Raw genomic sequence first — 22232 nt, 5'->3', positions numbered from 1 at the left:
TTTAACATAAGCAAAAATTAATGGATGACTGGATGCAGAAAAAAAAAAAGTGTTCTAATAATGTAGAAATTTAATATAATATAAAGCCATTTATTCAATTTTTACATCATGGGTAGGTCATAGAACCAAGGAGGCGTTATAAACTTAAAACATAAGTGAGAAAAATAAAAATTCCCACCTCTAGGTTAAATTAAGCTCCAATAAGAAATATCGTTAATCTGCCCAATGATTTACTAGCAAATAACCAACCTGGTGAATAATTACAGCATGTGTTATGCACTATGTATCACTAAAAAAAAATCTGATGACAGTGCTAAGTGATTTTAAATTTATCTGGAAAATTTGCTATTGAAAGGAGGCCAAAGGGAAAAAAAAAAACCCATTAATTTTACAGAGTATGTCACGCACGGCGCTAGGCATCAAGAGTTCAAAAAGAACACTCAAATCTTTTGAGAAGTGCAGTCTATTGGGAAAGACAGGTGTGTGAAAATAAAATTATTTATAATACAGATACGTGGAAATGAATAGTTTCCTGGGGAAGCTAAAGAACATTTCCAAGAAAAACCGACATACAAGCTGGTATAGTTTTATCCATAACAGATCAAGAACAGCAGGCTAAGATGGACATTTTCAGTGTAGGGATGTTTACAAAGGTAAACAGCCCTCCTGTGTGTTGAGGGTGGGGTAGGCAAAAGACTAGTGGGAGATCAGGTTCAGACTGGAAATAACCTTCATGAATTGACAAACTTGCATGTTTTTCTGAATGCAAAAAGGCACAGCTATTGAAGGTTTTTAAGGAAAGGAATTATTTTAAAGAAAATTGATGTTTATGAGCAACACCTTCTTTAGTTAGAGCCTTAATTCACAATTTAATGGCAGATTCTTATAATAACTCATCATGGGCCTCCCATGTGCTCAGCAGGTGCATTGCCTGGCAGCTGCTTACCTGTAACTGAAAGATTCGTCACAGCAGCACTGGTCAGAGGGAGGACAGGGCTGACTGTGAGGGTAGTTGCTGCACTGCTAGTCACAAGGCTTGGTGTGGTCGCCACCTTGAGGTCAGAAATGAAAACACAGACAAAGCACTTAAAATCAAAACTTAAAGAGGAAATGATTTTATAGTCACTCTTTGATCTTGGAATTGAGACACTTAACATCCTATTTTGGAAAGCTGCTATTGGAAGATGGTTGTTCACTGATACCACAAATAGCTCTGCCCAGGTTTTAAAAATAAATAATAAAAAGTTCCTAAATTTCAATATTGTTGAGACAGATATACTCTAAGTCGGTAAGAAACATTATACTAATTATCAACTTTACTTAAATAAGAAAACTATTTGACAGGATCAGGGAATCTGGGGTACGTGTTACTTTTACTTTTGACTCTGCGGGGGGGCAGTATTGCCTTATGTTTGGTTTTAATAAAATAAAATTATGAAAATAATGTGAAGTAAACTTTTTAAAAAACTGATTCGTTTTGAAATAACAAAAAATTCTAGTTTTGCAAGAGATACTGTCTTTCTTCTAGTACAAATCAACATAAACATCACCTTTACAAAACAAAATTGTTGTTTAATAATTATCTTTTTCATAACTATCTCATAACTTTATGACTACAGACCCACCATTTAACAACTACAACCTTCAATAAACTAACATGTGCTTTTAATGCTGACTTTAGTTTAAAAAGCCTGCCAGTATGGAATGACATTCAAATAAAATAAAACCAAATTTAAAAAGAACAGAAATGCAAACTCAACAATATTCCCATCTTTTGAATCCTGAAATAATCATCCTAAAAATCAAGGGAGTCACACGACCACTGTATGTCTCTTCAGTCTAGGAGTAATGCAAACAGCAGAAGTTACTCAACGAGGCTTCATAGGAAAGGATCATACGTTGTTTGAAAGTAAAAGATCTGAGATGATTGTCTTAATACAAGTTCAGAGCTGTAAGTTATCTGGTAATTTGCTGTCACTTAATCATGTGAGTGTAAGTTTAACAAATTGGGCTTTAGGACTCAACACGAATAAAAAGTAACTAAAGATTTTCTGAGATAGCTGGAATCAGTAGCAAATTTACTCCCATGGTTACACAGTAATCTAATGAACTATACCAGAGAAGAGTATGATGGAAATGCAATGAAAGAATTAGAATTGTTCACTTTAAAAAATAAGATAGGAGGGCTGGGCGCGGTGGTTCACACCTGTAATCCCAGCACTTTGGGAGGCTGAGGCAGGTGGATCACCTGAGGTCAGGAGTTTAAGACTAGCCTGGAGAACATGGTGAAACTCCGGTCTCAACTAAAAATACAAAAAAATTCGCTGGGCCTTGTGGCGGGTGCCTGTAATCCCAGCTACTTCGGGAGGCTGAGGCAGGAGAATCTTTTGAACCCAGAAGGCGGAGGTTGCAGTGAATTGAGATCACACCATTGCACTCCAGCCTGGACAACAAGAGTGAAACTCTGTCTCCAAAAAAAAAAAAAAAAAAGAAAAGAAAAAAAGAAGACTGGTGTGGTGGCTCACACCTGTAATCCCAGCACTTTGGGAGGCGGAGGCCGAGGCGGTGGATCACTTGAGGTCTGGAGTTCAAGACCAGCCTGGCCAACATGGTGAAACCCTGCTTCTATCAAAAGTACAAAAAATTAGCCAGGAATGGTGGTACATCTGTGGGGTACATCTGTAATCCCAGTTACTCGGGAGGCTGAGGCACAAGAATCACTTGAACCCAGGAGGCAGAGGTTGCAGTGAGCTGAGATCGTACCACTGTACTCCAGCCTGGGTGATGGAGTGAGACTCTGTCTCAATACAATACAATACAATACAATACAATAAATAGAAAAATAAATAAAAAATAAGATAGACCAAGAAGTTCTTGGGTTAATAACAACATGAGATTTCAACCTCCATGCAGGAGCACCTCAAGACCAGTGACCTCAGCAGACAGAGAGAGCGAGCGAGCGAGAGAGCGAGAGAGAGCACACGAGCATGAGAATTTCATTACCTTGATAATGTCTAAAATATAAATTTATATGTATTTACTTGATCAATTTATTCATTAAATTACCATTATGAAATAAACTGATTTAACAGGTCATTTGTAAAACTGTGAAAATTAGCCCTTGAGCTTGCATTTTTTTATTCTTACCAGTGAAGTTGGGCTGGGGAAAATTGCTTTGATAGGTGAGCTGCTGGTCCCACCACTGCTTGGTGGGTTTATTCTTTTTTCTTTCTGGCGGCGGTTACAGAACCAAACACGAATCACCTCTTTTTCCATATTGAGCTGATCAGCAATCATAGTGATCTCTTCCGAGGTAGGCTTTTGATTCTGCAGGGTGAAAAAATCCTTTGGAATAACTATCCTTTGGAATAACTTTTGAACTACTGGCATAATCACATCAGTATATAAATAAACAAATGAGGAGGGACAGGTTAGAAAATGAAGCTGGGATACATATGACCATCCATATTGGGCCACTTTCAACAAAGAGATTCTGTAGATAGAAGTTCTAATGAACATATGCCTACTAAACTTATTCATATTAACTTAGAATAAGTTATCCTTGAATATCTATAGTTTTTCACTTTTAAGATCTATTAATTATGAATGAAATTAACAAAATACCAGTACAACCATATGTATTAGTAGGAATTTAACCTTTCTCCATGCTTCATGCTATCTAATTTGGACCTCACAGTAGGAAAGGCAGGTGTTTCACAGATGAAGGACCTTCAGCTTAAAGAAATCATGTGATTTGCCCAATCAGGGGCAGAGCTGATAAAAATTCCTAATTCAGTGTTCTCCCAATGTGCTCAAGTCTTTTCTGAATTAGAGAAGTCAAAATTTTCTTAAAAGCTTTATTATGATATTACCTGGATAAAAAAAAATAATTGCCAAATATCTCTTGCATTAACTTAAGCTCCATAGCCTAACACTCAAGGTCTCTAGTGTTCCAATCCCAAACTACTATTCCAGACATACAGACACTACAATTTAACCAACCAACCTACTAGAGTGCCTCCTGATACACCCTATGGATTCCCTCACTTCAGTGTTTCTCCCTCACTCTGAGGGGGAAATGCTCATGTGTTTCCTCCGCTAAAGTACTTTCCCCCCACCTTTTGTAGTCTGTGGAATTAATTCCTATGTATCCTACGTTAGCTGCCACCTCTCTCATACTGAGCGCTTGCATGGATGTGATTCTGGTCTCTCTTGAACCCTGCAGAACTCTGGTTCTGTCTCCTACGTTAGTAACTTACTTACTTCACCTATTCATAATCATCCATAAGGGCAGAGGCTGACATGTCATCTTTTACCACCTACAGTTTCTACTAAGTACTAATGTTAAGTACCACACAGACAATCCCATGTACAGAAAAGTAAAATCCTCACTGACCTCCAAGAAACTCTTCTCTAAGGCCACACGGATGTTGGTCTCTATGCTGGTGCGTTTCTTCCTCCTACGGCTCAAGCCCTCAATTCCTGGAGAATTCAGGGCACTTGGGCTGGAAAGGGACGAATCAGATGAGAGGTTCTCTGTAAGAATGAAGAAAATACAGAAATAAAATTAGCTGAGCACAGTGATTCATATGCATAATATGCATATTAACAAAACTGACAAAATAAACTACATGAAGTATGAAAAGGTTTTCACATAACCTACATTACAGTATTGCTTATTGGCCGGGCATGGTGGTTCACACCTGTAAACCTAGCACTTTGGGAGGCGGAGGCGGGAGGATCACTTGAGGTCAGGAGTTCAAGACCAGCCTGGCTAACGTGGTGAAACCCCGTCTCTATCAAAAATACAAAAATTAGCTGGGCACGGTGGCGTGCACCTGTGGTCCCAGTTACTTGGGAGGCCGAGGCAGGAGAATCACTTGAATCTGGGAGGCAGAGGTTGCAGTGAGCTGAGATCGTGTCATTGCACTCCAGCCTGGGCAACACAGTGAGACCATGTCTCCCCTTACCTGCTCCTCCACCCCCCTCCAAAAATACATATTTACTACCATGGATATTTCTGCTGCCCTTATTGGCATTCTTTGTCCTAGGATGTTGACAATATACCACTACTTTTGGATTTCTGTTTCTGAGAAAAAAGAGGTTTACTATTTCTATCCTTAAACTCAGCTCTATGTCTCCAGTTCTGTTTGTTTATAAGTTCTGGCAATAAAAGGAAGAAAGTTTCTTTACTGAACGTTTACTATTTATCTTGTAAATTGGCCTCTGATTTTATTGGTATAATCTAGGGTAAAAAGAAAAGAAACAAATGAAATATTTATAAATTCTCTGAAGTTAAATCACAGGGTTCTGTAATTTCACAGTTTAATAACCTTGGGCACGTCATACACAACTGAGTTTGTTTCTGCCACATGTAAAATAAGATGGAAGGAGTAAACCAGTGGTTCTTATCTGTGGACTCCGGAAACAGATGCCTAGGCCTCACCCACAGCTACTGAATAAAACTGTCCAAGGATGCGTGTTTCAGGTTTGTCTTTTCCAAAGGCCTATTTTTTGTTCACATCTACAATAAGAACCATAGTTTAAGGGATCTATATGACTCCTACAGCTTTCACAGTCTATGATACTGTGACTCAAAATTCCAATCTTCCAAAAGGAACTCTCAGAACAAAAAAACGTAAGACTAAGCTAGTAGTCCAACTTTTCTGAATGATATGTGTGGTCATCTGAAATAACAAAAGCAGCAATATTGCAAGAACAACAAGGAAGAAACAATAAGCTTCTACTTCAAGCTTACCTAAATACAAAAGCCTTCTTATCCTATTCCTTCAACTGTGTGTGTGTGTGTGTTCCTTTCCTGGCTCAAATACAAGAAGTATTTCAGGCTAAAAATTATTGCTAATTATTTACACTGTAATTACTAGAATATTTAAATTAATCGGCTTTCTGATTTATATTACCATAATTCATAATGATCCTCCCAGGATTAGTAAGCTTCAAGGTTCCATAATAACAAAAATAGAGTAAGAAACATAAACCCCAATTTATATAACAATCCCCCTGTAAAATTCCAATGAATGACAAAGAAATGTCTTATATAGTCACTTACCTGCATCATTTAGCCACTTCTCTAAAAGTGGCTTCAACTTGCACATGTTCTTAAAGCTGAGGTTCAAGGCTTCAAAGCGAGAGATGGTAGTTTGGCTGAAGTCATTTCCATATAGTTTCCCCATAGCGAGCCCAACATCACCCTACACACGATACAGAGCAGGAGAAGAGGAGAGGAAAGACAGAGTCATCTCACCAATGCTTAAAGCCTTCACTCTGGGGTGTTGCTCCAGTAACTGCTTTAGACAGAGTCAATAATTATTCCACTTACGGGGTCCCACATAAATTCCATTCCTAAGCCAGTTACAGTGTTACTGTGAGGACTCTGTCAGGCCTGATCATTATAATGTTCAATACTGTCCCACATACTTTCCCATTTTGAATCTCTTCTTGCCACCTTATGTAATCATGGAGATACCAAAATTTCAACTAGGTATCAAAAATAGTGCTAATATTCTAACAAGCCCCTTAAATGATACAACCAAAGTGATTTAAGTAATCTTTAAAAATGTATTTATCTGGTCTGGGCACAGTGGCTCACACCTTTAATCCCAGCATTTTGGGAGGCCTAGGCCTACATGGGTGGATTACTTGAGCCCAGGATTTCCAGACCAGCCTGGGGAACGTGGCAAAACATCTAACAAAAAAAAAAAATACAAATATCAGCCAGGCGTGGTGACTTGTGCCTGTAGTCCTAGCCATTTGGGAGGCTGAGGTGGAAGGATCCCTTGAGCCCAGGAGGTCAAGGCTGTAGCAAGCTGTTATCGTGCCACTGCACTCCAGTCTGGGTGACAGAGCGAGATCCTGTCTCAAAAAAAGAAAAAAAATTAAAAAATAAAAAGAAAAATAAATTTATCTGTATCACCTACAGATATTAAGTATAACTCTCTAGATAACCTAAGATATTCCTGAACTAACCAAACTTCCCAAAAATCAGTTTAAAAATTAGAAATCATCTCTTTCTTCTTTTCCCTATCAAGTATTTCTGGAAGCAGTGAAAAAAAAAATCTATTTTCAATCCTAGTTTGGATTTCAAAGTTAGTTACAAAAAACAGGTATTCTAAAAGACTACTTTTGTAACCATCATAGAAATAGAAATTCACAGTAGAGAGGTTTGACCCATTTAGTCAAACCTTCATGGGCACTGGAAACTTGGTAACCTTATAGCAATAGAACAATGATGCCCTGAATATATTACAAAAGATGTCTTTCTCTATAAGCCTATAACCTTTGAAATGTATACAGAGCTTTTCTTCTTGCTGAATCTCTCTTGTTCAAGCTGGAAAAAAAGGGTATCTTAATAGTTACTTTATATACAGGAAACAGAAGCTCACAGAGTTTAAATGATTCACCCATTCATTTCAATTAGTTTAGTGACAGGGCAGAAAGGCAACATTATTTCTGGTCCAAAGTACTATACAACTAATCCTACTATGAGACAGCCAACTCTCAACTATCCTGGCAACACTTATTTTGAACTGGGATTATCCCAGTCCTTTGATTCCTCCCTACCCCTAATCCATCTTTTGAATACTACATTTTTTATTAGCACCTACATTAGGTGGTAGTTGGGTTACAAAAAATAACATATTTTTAAAACCCCATTTTCTTTTTGGTGAGCTACTTCTGACAAAAAGTTTAACAGTGAGAAATATTGAAATGTAAGACAAAATGAGGCACACAGAATACCTGAACTTCAAGTGACTGATATCCTCTGCCTTCCCATATAGCCACCAGCCACATGTGGCTATTTAAATTAATTAAAATCCAATAAATTAAAAATTCAGTTCCTTAGCACCACTAGCCTTTCCAAGTGCTCAATAGCCATAAGTAGACAGTGGCTATTGTGTTGGACAACACAAATACAGAACATCCCATAATCACAAAGTTTTAATGACAGTTCTGAACATACTGAAGTAGACTGTTTATTACTTTCCTTCCAATTACAGTAAAATGGAAAGAACCAGAATTAGTGGTGAGCAGGGCATAAGTGCTACCCATTATACTGTATACAAATATGTCTAAAGATATAGATGATTATGTTTATACTTATATCACTGTATTTTTATTAAATGTTACTTCATTCAGGCAGGGCACAGTGGTTCACACCCGTAATCCCAGCACTTTAAGAGGCCAAGGCAGGTGGATTACTTGAGGTCAGGAGTTCAAGACCAGCCTGGTCAACATGGCGAAACTCCTGTTTCTACTAAAAATACAAAAATTAGTCGGGTGTGGTGGTGCACCCCTGTAATCCCAGCTACTCAGGAGGCTGAGGCATGAGAACTGCTTGAAACCCGGGAGGTGGAGATTGCAGTGAGCCGAGATCAGGCTACTGCACTCCAGCCTGGGTGACAGAGTGAGACTCTCTCAAAAAAATAAATAGAAGAAAATAAAATAAAATGTTACTTCAATCAAATATTCACTAAGTGCCTACTATATGTCAAGCACTGAACTTATGCATTGTGTATCACATATATTCATGTCATGGTCACCTTGTTTAGATTATAGCTGGTGCCAATTAAACCTTGTAATTCTTTGAGTATAAAAACTTACATAGCAGTTAGATGGCAATAAGCGTTTTCTGGCACAATAGGTGCTAGTTGGGTTAAAAAAATAACCTATTTTTAAAACCCCATTTTAAGCTATAAATTTTCACAAACTTCTATCTTATTATAAAAGTATATAAAAGTAACAATTTAACAAGTAAAAAATAAATCAACAGCCTAGGAAACACAAGACCCCATCTCTACCAAACACAAAAATATTAGTTGGGTGTGGTGCGTGTGTCTGTAGTCTCAGCTACTTGGAAGGCTGAGGTGGGAGGATCACTTGACCCCAGACGTTTGAGGCTGCAGTGAGATATAATTGTGCCACTGCACTTCAGCCAAAGCCAACAGAGTGATACTCTCTCTCTAAAAAAAAAAAAAAAAAGGTAAATAAAATATATATTAAAAAATCATGACAGTAATTATAAGAATTGATACCTTAAGGTGGTAGCTGGAAATAAAGCTATGCCATTAACTAACTAGAACCATGATAATAAACTCACTTTATCATTTATTAATAATATGTTTTATTTCACATTTAAATTGCTTAATTGAATAAAAAGCAACAGGCTCCTCAGTTAACATACTAATTTTCATTAATTTGGTACAGGCTTGGTTTAATGCTTTCATGACAATCCAACTCACAACCATCTTGGGTTATCACTCACAAAAGTAAACGTTTTAAGTAGTCGATTCATATACAATCTTAACTATATTATATCCCTTTGATATTTTTAAAAATAACAAAACAAAAAAGGAACAAAAACTGGGACTGGGGAATAATGAATGTACCACATGTGATAAATGTATTATACTATGACATGCTTTCCAACTATGCAAAGACAGCCATGGTAATCCTTTAATAAGCAATTATGTAATTAGAAAATAACTGTTTAAAACATCTAATAATATGCATACTTACACAGAGGATAGAGCTTTTTTTATTTCAGCAAATTAATGGCTAAAACTTTCTCTTTGTGTGTGTACATAAATAAATTGGACACAGAACAACCTTCAAATACCTAAAATTAAAGTATCTGACTTACAAACAGAGGTTGATAGACTGATTTTCCATTCTGCAGCAGTAGTATGTACTTTAATCCACATAGTCCAAGTTTGTGAACCATTGCCACTGCTGTCTCAAAGTCATTTTGAAAAATAAGGAATGGTCATGCCAAAAAATAGGATAAAACCACAAAATAAAACACCAGACCATAGGGAAGCTCCTTTACCTGGAGGGATATGCAGAGGCAGAGAAAAACATAACACTGGCAATATGCTGGGTCAAATGCAGAAAGGCAAACCACTATTTGAGTAAAAGCTAAAGATTTTTAAAAGCCTTAACATCTTTGGCATATCACTTAGACAACAATCTCTCAGGGAACCCAAGAGTATACTGTGCTGATAGTTCAAAACTTGAGGCACTGCTAAATATGCTAACTGTATACTTATTTCAGCGTCCTAACTTACTCATATCAATCTAGTTTTATGTTTAGCTTTCTTTTTTTTTGAGACAGAGTCTCGCTCTGTCACCTAGGCTGGAGTGCAGTGGTGTGATCTCGGCTCACTGTAATCTCTTCCTCCCAGGTTGAAGCAATTCTCCCTGCCTCAGCCTCCTGATTAGCTGGGATTACAGGCATCCGCCATCACGCCCGGCTAATTTTTGTATTTTTTAGTAGAGATGCGGTTTCACCTTGTCGGCGAGGCTGGTCTTGAACTCCTGACCTCAGGCAATCCACCTGTCTCGGCCTCCCAAAGTGCTGGGATTACAGGTGTGAGTCACCGTGCCTGGCCTAGCTTTCTTTTTAAAACAAGTCAGATCATTTAAGATGCTTTGAAAGGATTAAAATGTTTCTGGATAATTTGCTTCTTCATAAGCCAAACTCCTCACAAATGTAACTGTATTTCCTCTAAAATCATGCCTATTCAAAAAATCATTTTATATTCCCAAACACAACTGATTTCTTTGAGCAAAAATGAATTCCCAAAGAAATATAAGCCTGGGTTGGGCGTGGTGGCTCACACCTGTAATCTCAGCACTTTGGGAAGCTGACGTGGATGGATTTGGTTGAGCCCAGGAGTTTGAGACTAGCCTGGGCAACATGACAAGACCTCGTCTCTACAAAAAATACAAAAATTAGCTGGGTGTGATGGTGTGCCTGAGTCCCAGCTACTCAGGAGACGGAAGCAGGAGAATCCTTTGACCCCTGGGGGTTAAGGCTGCAGTGAGCCGTGATCATGACACTGTACTCCAGCCTGGGTGACAGACCGAGGCCCTGTCTCAAAAAAAAAAAAAAAAAAAAAAAAAAAGATATATATAAAGATACATATAAATGTGTTCTTAAAAACACCCGTAGTACACGCAGGATGCTATCCTTGGATTTTGACCTACCAGGCCAGGTGGAGCATTACTGTACTTTCAACACAAAGTAATCTGAGTAATATTTAAGTAGTGGCTTAAAAACTTCAAACAGTAATTATATTCCCTGGAAAGAAAATATCAGATTTTTCCTGATTCCATAAAAGCACCCAATCTAATCCATACTTCCGCCTTTTTTTTTAACCTAATGATCTTATACCATTTTACATAAATTTCATTCAGTTTAATTCTTTGCCTGCTTTAAAATTATTATTTACAGGCTGGGCACAGTGGCTCACACCTGTAATCCTAGCACTTTGGGAGGCCAAGGCAGGAGGGTTGCTTGAGGCCAAGAGTTCAAGACCAACCTGGCCAACATAGTGAGACCCTGTCTCTAAAAAACATGTATTATTTATGACAGGTTAATCAAAGAGTCAGTGGTAGTGCTTAGAACAAACAAAAATGCCATGTATCCAGACAACTGTTTAATTAATTTATTAAATATATTCACTCTTCTTTAAAAGTCCTTGGTTAGCTGACAAATTGTAGAAATTTAATTTGGATATTGGCTAATTTGGGGTCTTCATCTTCTATAGATTCTTGCTTGATTAACTGGTTTTAGCATAGGCTTAGAGAGTGTGTGTGCCTGTGCCTGCATGCCTGTCTTCATCACCCTTTCTCTTCCAAAAAGTTATTTTTATTTTTAATTTTTATTAATTTTTATCTTTTTAGAGACAGTGTTTTGCTCTGTCACCCAGGCTGGAGTGCAATGGAGCAATAATGGCTCACTGCAGCCTCGACCTCCCAGGTTCAAGCAATCCTCCCACGTCTGCCTCCTGATAGCTTGAACTACAGGCATGTGCCACCACACCCAGTTAAATTTTTTATTTACTCTTTGGAGAGACAGGGTCCCACCAGAGACCAGGCTGGTCTCCATCTCCTGGGCTCAAGCAATCCTCCCACCTCAGTCTCCCCAAGTGCTGGGATTACAGATGAGAGCTACTGCAACCCACTACAAAAAACTGTTTTTAAATAAGCCTTCTAAACTTTTCCCCTTTTAGCTACTAAAATACACCCTGTAATCTTTACTCTCTCTTCGTCTTACATATGAAGCACTAAGGTCTACTACCAGATATTCTTCAATAACAAAATCCTTAGTACAGTCAAAATATCCTCCAACATAATCTTTTAAACTCTTCACAATTTACTGATATAATTATGATTTCAGAGGCGTGTGTTCTGAAAGGAATCATAAAGCTTCTAGACCAACATTAAACCATACATTAAAAATGCAGGAAAAGGCTAACAAAAAGGTACAGTTTAAAACCAAAAAACAACATGGCTGAGAAATATATTGTATCTTAGAAGCCTCTTTGGACGTGTAAAGCAAATACAGTTGTCCCTCGGTATGCACAAAGGATTGGTTTCGGGACCTCCCTTGGATACCAAAATCCACTGATGCTCAAGTCCTCAAAATTATAAAATGCGTATTTGTATATAACATATGTGAATCCTCCCATATACCTTAAATCATCTCTAGGTTACTTATAATACTTAATATAATATAAATGCTATGTAAATCATTGTATTGCTTAGGAAATAATGGCAAGAAAAAAAGTCTACACATGTTCAGTACAGACATGACCATCCTTTTTCATCCCCTGCCCCAAATATTTTAGACTGGTCAAATCCACAGATGTGGAATCCATGAATACAGAGAGCCAACCGAATTTGGACCCAGCCAAGGAGGGCAATCAATGTAAGGCCAATTCACCCTACCTGAGTGAATCCAAGTTTGATTCGTCTTTGTTTGAAGGTCTTGGCAAACTGCTCAAGCTCCTCAAGGTCACTGGGCTCCTCCAAGCTGGGAGTATCAATTCGCTTTGGTGTTGACTGGCTCTGTGGAAGTGTCTGAATTGGGGTTGCTGCTATTGTGCGTGTTGGGGTTGCTGGCTGTTAGAGAAAGAATAAAACAATGAGGAAAAACATGTGAAGAGATATTTAGGCTTACTCCAAGTAAACAACTGAAGGAAACAGCCACATTTATGGAGAACAATGAAGACCATGTAACACTACAGAATGTACAACATAATGTTCAGTGAGCAAAGCAGACAGTGAAACTACGTATGCGGTAATTACAAGTAAGGTTAAGCATGTAACTCTATAGAAAAAACATGAATACACAAAAACGAAATCTATTATAACTGGGTTTTCAAATGGTCTGAATACATATATCTTATGTCTTTTAATAAATTACTCTTTATTTCAAAAAATCTATTTCATAAGTCTAGCGCTTCAACTGTCAAAGCAGTAGAGTCTTGTTTATCACTATTACATCTCCAACCTGTGACACAGTATTATAAAAATAGTATTCAAGATCATTAAAACTATTTTAAGGGGGAAAAGTAAACCACCTGTAGTTTAAATATCTTATAACAGGTTTCACTTTTGTGTATCTGTTCCAGTTTTTTCCCCAAGGACCTATATTTTTAAACCTTCACTGTAATTATGGTATACATAATTTTACTCTCTGCTTTTCTCATTTAAGATTGTTTTAACTTTTTTCTGTGGTATTTCAGTCTTCATAATTATCCTTTTTAAAAACTAAGGCAATACCCTGATAATTTACTTAACCAGTTCTTAATTGCTAGACAGTTTTCGTGTTTTCACTAACATAGGTAACACAATGAAAAACTTCATGCATATTAGTTATTTTTTCCACCTATATGCGTAATTAGTTCTTTTAAGATAAATTCTCAAGGGCTTTTCTGGCAACTAGATAAACAATTTCACGGCTTTTGATACATATCATAAGGTTGGTTCCCACTTTGCAACACTCTTCCACATGACTTGGTTAGCAGTTTAAAAAAATGTTTTGCTAATTCAAGAAGTAAATGGTAGTTCCCTGCTGCTTTAATTTGTATTTCTCTTACTACTCAAGGTCAAAATTTTCCCATGTGTCAATTGTTATCTGTATTTCCTTGGATGTGAATTGGATTTCTGCCCTTAACCAATTTATATATTAATGATACCCTTATTCTCATCCTTATCCTTAGAGAGATCCTCAAATTTTATAGAATAAGCTTTGTCATATTAACGCAAACGCTTTTTCCAATTTGCTTTCTTTATTTTTCAGTGTATATAAACCTTTAAACTGTCATTTGGGTTAGCTTTTAATTTTCCTTTCTAATATATCCTGTTACTTCAAATCTGAGAAAGCTTCACTTATTTCTAACATTGATAAAATTCCTTATAATCTGCTAGCTTCTTCTATGTGTTGTTGAATATTTGATTATTTAAATCCATGTATAGTTTATTTTGGGACATGAGGATATAGTCCCCTTTTTAAAAAGAAAATACTCAACTTTCTTATCACACAAACATAAGGTTATTCTGTTCTATTCACAAGCCCTGAGTGGAACACACCTCACTAGTGGGAGGTGCTGCCTGACTGCATCTTAGTTGCTCAGTTGTCCCCTCCTGTGAACAGTAGCCCAGGTGAGCGATTATAAACCAGGATTACAGATAAAGTCTGTGGCTGTGAATTTTTCTTCTTCAAATTGAAATGAGTTATATAACACTGACCTTTACCTTATGAGTCAAGGCTTCCTCCAAAGGAACTAACTATCCCAGAAAACTACAGAATAAGCATTACACAGGCGACAACTGGAGTTAAGTTCCTCTCTTATCATCCTGTTTCAATGACAACAACAAAGTTCATTTCTATGTCATGCTGACACTGCGTAATTTTCAACCTGATCATTCTGGAGTACCCAAAACCACCACCAACCATAATAGACTCCCATGTGGCTGTACAATTCTCACAGCGAAACTGGTTGACAGTTTGAGGTGAGTCTTAACTATCATATTGTTACTTCATCTCCGGGGTTGAAGTAGCCCCATTCTCAAATAATAAAGGACTAAAAATAGCTTAGGTAACTTTAGATGGGGTGGTTACAGATAAGTTACCCCAACTCCAGAAACCTCAGGCTGGACTGGGCCGGATCTAGAAATGGCAGAGTAGAATTCAGTGAGCAGGAGTCAGGATGAAGCTACAACAGCCCTGCCACCATATGCAGAGCATGCAGGCCAGGAAGGAGTCTCTGGTATAGACTTTTTTCAAAAACCCCAACCTCACTCTCTACATACAGTCATACAACTGCTACTAATTGTAGTAGCAGTTACTACAGATAGTAGTAGATACAGAACATTCTCATCACTCCCAAAAGTTCCCTTGTTCCCTTTGTAGTTAATCCCCATCATTAGCCCCCAGTCTCTGGCAACCACTAATATGTTTTATGTGCCTTACTTTTGTGTTTCTAAAATGCCATGTACACTGAATCATACTGTATGCAGTCTTTTATGTTTTCTTTCATGTAGTATAATGCTTTTGACATTCACAGGAGCTGCATGTATCAGAAGCACTTTTTTTTATTGCTAAGTAGCATTCCATCATATGGATATGCATAAAATTTATGTTACCTAGTCACCAGCTGATGTATATTTAGGTTGTTTCCAGTTTGAGGTGAATAAAGCTGCTACAAACATTCACGTACAAGTCTTTGTGTGGACGTATGCTTTCATTTCTAGGGATAGAACTGCTGGGTCACGAGGTACACAGACATTTAATTTTATAAGATACTGCCAGTCTGGTGCAGTGGCTCACACCTGTCATCTCCACACTTTGGGAGGCCAAGACAGGCAGACTGCTTGAGCCCAGGAGTTCAAGACCAGCCTAGGCAACATGGCAAAACCTCACCTCTACAAAAAATAGCTGGGCGTGGTGGTGCACGCCTGTAATCCCAGTTACTCAGGAGGCTGAAGTAGGAGGATCACTTGAGCTTAGGCAGTCACGCTGCTGCAGTGGGCTATGATTGTGCCACTGCACTCCAGCCTGGGTGACAGAGCAAGACCTTGCCTCCCTCTCAACCCCCAAAAAAGAAACTGCCAAAATAATTTCCAAAGTTGTGTGTACCATTTTGCAACACCACTAAGCAATGCATGAGAACTCTAGTTGCTTTATCTTCTTGCCAACACTTCGTTTTGTCATAGCCTTTTAAATTTTGCTTATTCTAGTGAGTGTGCAGTGATATTTCATTTAAATTTTCCTGATGACTAGCGGTTTTTGAGCATCTTTTCATATGCCTGCTGGAAATTTACATATCTTCTCTGGTGAAGTACCTCCAATTTTTTTGCTGCCCATTCCCTTAAATCAGATAGTCTTATTGCTAACTTGAATGAGTTCTTTAGACATTCTGAACACAAACCTTTTATCAGGTATGTTTCATAAAAATATTTTCTTCCCATCTGTGGTTTTCTTTTCATTCACTTGAGAGAAGCTTTTAATTTTTATGAAATTAAATTTATCAGTTTTATATTTTATGGTGCTTTTTATGTCCTATTTAAGAAATCCTTGGGTTAGGCAAGGACACAAAGATTTTTTTCCAAGTTTTTTTCTCTAAGTTTAGGTCTACAACCCATCAAACAAATCTTTGTATATGGTGTGAAATAATAGTCAAGGTTTTTTTCCCCCCGCCTATTGTTTCTGCAGCATTTTAAAAAATGACTTTTTTCCCCACTGAAATTCTTTGGTACCTTTGGCAAATCAGTTGGCCATATACGTGTGGTCTACTGGACCTTCTATTCTGTTCCACTGATCTCTATTTCTACCCATATGCCAGTATTACACTGTCTTCATTACTGGAGTTTCATAATTATTCTTGACATCAGGTAGTCCTTCAATTTTCTTCTCAAAGTCGTTTGGTTATTCTGTGTTTTCTACAGTTCTATATAAATGTTAGAAACAGTATGCAAATTTCTACAAAAATGGCTGCTAGGTATTGGTTGAGTCTGTGTTAAATCTAGAGGTCAATTTGGGAAAAACTGACATTTTAACAACTTAAGTCTTCTGATTCATGAACACATTACTTCTTTCTATTTTATAGGTCTTTAATTTTATCCAGCAATGTTCTATAGTTTTCAATGTACAGGCCTTATTTTGTTAAGTTTACCCCTAAGTACTGTAAATTTCTTTTTGTAAATTTCTTTTTCTAAATTTCAACTTCCAAATGCTCACTGCTAGTGTATAGAAATGTAAATGATTTTTATATATTGACTTTGTATCATACGTGCTAAGCTCACTTATTCCAGTAGCTTTTTTTGGTAGATTCCTTAGGGTTTTCTAAATAGACAATCATGTCATCTAGCAACTCAGACAGCTTTACTTCTTCCTTTCTAATCTATGTCATTTATTAATATTTCATTTTATTGTCTTATTGCACTACTAGCACCTTCAGTATAACGTGGAATAAAAGTGGCAACTGGTCACTTTGCTTTATTTCTGATCTTAGGGGAAACTATTCAGTTTTTCGTTAAGTATGATACTGGTTTTTTCTTTTCTTTTTTTTTTGTACATGCTGTATACCAGGTTAAGAAAGTTACCCTCTATATCTAGTTTGTAAGAGTTCTTATCATAAATGGATGCTGAATTCTGTCACATCTGGTAATGTGTTAGTATTAAGTGATAACTTCCATACTGCAGACAAAGAAAGTCCGAGCTAGGAGATTCAGGATCAGCCAGTCCAGTCACCTAATTTATAGATGAGAAGACTGAGGTCCAGAGAGGTAAAACGACATGTTCAAAGCAACAGCTAGATAAGAAGTGGAACTAGGTCTATAATTTTTAAACCTCTTTATGCCTAAGATTTGTTTTTATATAATTATAGTGTTTATATGGTCTAGTAGAAATGAGCTAAAGAGCCATAAAAGCATTGAGAAAAAAGAAAATATAGAGATCAAAATTTCTTTGCAGTTTCTGAGAAAGAGTAAAGGGTAACAATGGATTTTAACTGAGGCTAACTAGGTTTCCAGTTTAAGTGGTAATATCTACTGCCAAGTATGGTGAGTGGAGATGTCACATGGCTACAACTCATTACTCATTTACTGCTAACACAGTTATTCTTTATGAACATATAAGAAAACAGGAACTCTGAAGATTTTCAAAGACTGTATTGATTTGCTGGCATTGCTTTATTAAGCTGATTAAGCCTAGCTTTGATTTTCTGGTCAGTTTTCAAAGACTGAATTATTAGATTAGATAAAAAAATTAAAAGTCCAAAAGTCTCCCCAGACAACATGATAAGAGAAAGCAGCCCCCATAGAAGAAAATTGACCTGGGAGGTGAGGGTGATGCTTGGTTGCGACTGTAGGAGGTTGGCTTGGCTTTGCTGAGGTAGTTGCGTTAGAAGATTTTGCGCTTGCAGGAGACCTGTAGAAGAAAAACAAGTTATCCAGAAACATTAAAGATTTCTTTGAACACATGGCAAAAGAAAGAAAATTAGAAAATGAGCTGAAAATTTTCAGTTGATCTCTGGTAGTGTTACTGGTATCAAAACTCTTATTTATCTTATTTGCCTTACATTCAATCTTGTTTTACAATTTGGAAGAGAAGATATAGAACATTAAATTAAAACTGGTATGTCTTTAGCATAATCTGAATAAGCTCTGTGATAGGTCAATCCTTTATATTAGGAAAGAGTGGGATGAAAGTAAAAAACTACTCTAGATAGAAAGAGTTGGAAATTCCAAAAAGAGCTCAACTTCTTAACCTAGAATCCATTAGAAACTGCCAGCATATGTTGGACCAGAGGAAAAGAAGCATTTCAAGTTCTCTTTATCAAACATTTGTCTGTTGGTGATAATAAAGTTGAAATGCAAAATATTCTATTAATATCTGCACTAACACTGAACTGTCTTAGTTTCAAATAATTGATAATATAATGCCACCAATGCTTCATGATGACAAACTGACATTCAAAGGAGAAATACAAACTCTCTGTTTGTAGAAGATGCTCAATTACTCGAATACATGGCTTTTTATTTTCAGAACCTGATAGAGGACCAACCCAGAATGTCTGTATTTAAGGATTTAACCCACAGAGTTTCAGATAAAATGCTGTAGCTAAAATACTAAATACAAGATTATGTTTGCTGTGATAAGAGCAATGATAGAAAGTATTCAACAAAGCACACCAAACAAAAGGGATTTTACCTTTTTTTTTTTTTTTTTTTGAGACGGAGTCTCACTCTGTCGCCCAGGCTGGAGTGCAGTGGCCGGATCTCAGCTCACTGCAAGCTCCACCTCCCGGGTTTACGCCATTCTCCTGCCTCAGCCTCCCGAGTAGCTGGGACTACAGGCGCCCGCCACCTTGCCCGGCTAGTTTTTTTTTGTATTTTTTAGTAGAGACGGGGTTTCACCATGTTAGCCAGTATGGTCTCGATCTCCTGACCTCGTGATCCGCCCGTCTCGGCCTCCCAAAGTGCTGGGATTACAGGCTTGAGCCACTGCGCCCGGCCCCATTTTTTTTTAACATGTGATAAGATTATCTGAGGCAATACCTTCCTAATTATGATTTCCTTAGGTTACTAAATTTGGATATATTAAATGTTGGAATATGTAGGACAACAGCCAGAACACTTAAGCCTGCCAGAGATTAGCCACAGAATTTATCATTTATTTATAAGTAACTAAGCACTGCCTAAATTTAAGCTATCAAAAGATACTAATATTTATTTCATAATGCAGGTCACAAATAAGATAAATATATTAAATAGGTTTGAATTTTTCTAAAGAACCCTGACTTTTGCGGTCCTGGGGCAAGTGAAATACACATTGAAGCAAATATGATTAAATAAAATTCAGTATATATTACTACAAACATTTCTTAAAAGGCAGGTTTATGGAAGTTTAAATGACCATCCTGCTTCCCCAAGTGTCTCCCTATAGTTCAATCTCCATATAACAGGGTGATCTTTATAATCATATCATTTCCCAATTAAAATGCTGTCATGGCCTTATATTAGAATTAGAATAAAATCTACGCAGCCCTAGGTATCTGGCTCTGTCTAACTCTCATGTCTCAACTTCTACCACTTTCTTTGACTCACTCAACTCCAGCTACTCTGGCTTTTCTTTTCCTGGATCAGGTCAAGCTGTTCCCATCTCAGGTGTTTTACATTCCTTTGCCTACAAGACTCTTCATTCAGATTCCAGGTGTGGTAACCTCCCCCTCATCTTTCCTCATCAGTTCCCAATTCACATATTGCTTCTCCAGAGAGGCTTTTCCAGACCATGGGCCCATTCTTCTTTAGGTTAACCATTACTAGATTATTATGATCTGCTACCTGACTAGTACTAATTGTTATCTAAACCATTTGTTTACATGTTTACTATTTGACGTTTCTTAATGAGGGCAGAACCTACATCTTGTTCAAAATACATCCCTAACTGTTAGAGCACTATATGACACAGCAGACACTCAACTAATTTTTGAGTGAATTAATTAAAATATCAAACTTTACTGGTTTGTAAAATACTGAAGGGTAGTCTAGAGAAAAAAATAAAACTGTATTTTATGTTAACGATTAAAACAAAGTAAAATTGTTTTGAAAAGCCTAAAGACTAAAGAATATTCAAAAACAATTAATAAAAAATGAAAGAGAAGGCCAGGCGTGGTGGCTCATGCATGTAATCCCAGCACTTTGGGAGGCCGAGGCGGGCAGATCACTTGAGGTCAGGAGTTCAAGACCAGCCTGGCCAACATGGTGAAACCCATCTCCAACAAAAATACAAAATTTAGCCGGGTGTGGTGGCACACACCTATAATCCCGGCTACTCGGGAGGTGAGGCAAGAGAACTGCTTGAACCCAGGAGGCAGAGGTTGTGGTGAGACAAGACTGGGTCACTGCACTCTAGCCTGGGTGAAAAAATGAGACACCCTCTCAAAAAAATAAAAAAAAAAAAGAGTAGAGAGCACAAAGGTCAGAAATGAGTTTCTTTAAACAATGAAAGTTAGTTTAATCTGTAAGAGACAAAAGTAGATATGTAAACAAATTCAAACCTTACGTTTTACCCCCAAACAAGGTCAGCTGAAAAGGCTGAAAGGGCCCCTAGAGGTTTAGAACTTTTAAAAAACCAATGCTTGGCCAGGCGCCATAGCTCACGCCTGTAACCCCAGCACTTTCGGAGGCTGAGGCAGGTGGATCACGAGGTCAGGAGATGGAGACCATCCTGGCTAACACGGTGAAACCCCATCTCTACTAAAAATACAAAAAAATTAGTCAGGTGTGGTGGCGGGCGCCTGTAGTCCCAGCTACTCGGGAGGCTGAGGCAGGAGAATGGCATAAACCCGGGAGGCGGAGCTTGCAGTGAGCTGAGATCCGGCCACTGCACTCCAGCCTGGGCGACAGAGCGAGACTCTGTCTCAAAAAAAAAAAAAAAAAAAAAAAAGATGGAGTCTCTCTCTGTTGCCCAGGCTGGAGTGCAGTGGTTCAATCTTGGCTCACTGCAAGCTTCGCCTCCTGGGTTCATGCCATTCTCCTGCCTCAGTCTCCTGAGTAGCTGGGACTACAGGCACCCACCACCACGCCTGGCTAATTTTTTTGTATTTTTAGTAGAGATGGGGCTTCATCGTGTTAGCCAGGATGGTCTCGATCTCCTGACCTTGTGATCTGCCTGCCTTGGCCTCACAAAGTGCTGGGATTACAGGTGTGAGCTACCATGCCCGGCCACCAAGTGACTCTTAAATATATCAATCTTAGGAAGCACTAAGCTATAGGATTTAAGATCAAACTCCTGGAAACTTAATCTAAGGTTCTTTAATGATCTGGTCTCTGCTAATCTTTCTGGGCTCAAATTTCACTATTACCTGTATATGCAAACTTATTCTGCCATTGTAAGGCACTACTTATAGTTCTCTAACACAGCTTATTGATTTTTCTCCCATGTTTCTAAGCTTTGCAAATGCTGTTCATTTTCCAAGACTGACATTCTCCCTTTTGTAAGCCTATGAATGCATTTTCCCAAATTCACTGTGAAGACTTATCTGAGCACAAAGTTATAGGGGTCTCTTTGCTTGGTTCCCATAGCATTCTGTGCATATCAAGTCTAACACAATTTAGGTCTGTTTCCCTGCCACCAAATTGTGAGCTCTCTGCAAGTAAACACTGAATTACTCATCTTTGAATCTTGAACATATGCTAGAATAATTATTTCATGACAAAAGACTTTGGAATGAATGATTAAGAAGAAAAAAGGCAAAAAAACCCGCTTAGAAATAATAAAGAATCAGTAGTGATGTACTAATGTTCCTTGGGTTGAAGCCTTGATACTCTAACACTCTCCACCCTGATTACATTAACTGACCTTACACACGATTGGTTGTTTGATATATTAATTATATAATATTTACCACTCAAAG

The 22232-nt window shown here is 37.7% G+C and overlaps 1 protein-coding gene across 5 annotated transcripts in view; it reads right to left on the bottom strand.

The window, feature by feature from the left end:
- The window catches only part of POU2F1 (POU class 2 homeobox 1), a 202141-nt gene that overhangs the window by 24931 nt on the left and 154978 nt on the right, over window positions 1-22232 (bottom strand). For all 5 annotated transcript variants that reach the window (XM_033199634.1, XM_033199629.1, XM_033199632.1 and 2 more), the window contains 6 exons: window positions 18147-18241; window positions 12754-12927; window positions 6071-6212; window positions 4397-4536; window positions 3148-3327; window positions 947-1052 (listed from right to left, as the gene is read on the bottom strand). In XM_033199634.1, coding sequence (XP_033055525.1) covers window positions 947-1052; window positions 3148-3327; window positions 4397-4536; window positions 6071-6212; window positions 12754-12927; window positions 18147-18241 — 837 coding nt within the window. The remainder of the gene's footprint in view (window positions 1-946; window positions 1053-3147; window positions 3328-4396; window positions 4537-6070; window positions 6213-12753; window positions 12928-18146; window positions 18242-22232) is intronic.

Source organism: Trachypithecus francoisi, unplaced genomic scaffold (genome assembly GCF_009764315.1).
Source record: "Trachypithecus francoisi isolate TF-2019V2 unplaced genomic scaffold, Tfra_2.0 Lachesis_group5, whole genome shotgun sequence".
Taxonomy (NCBI): Eukaryota; Metazoa; Chordata; class Mammalia; order Primates; family Cercopithecidae; genus Trachypithecus; species Trachypithecus francoisi.
Note: the sequence above shows the minus strand (reverse complement) of the source record. Positions and strands in the feature narration are given on the sequence as shown.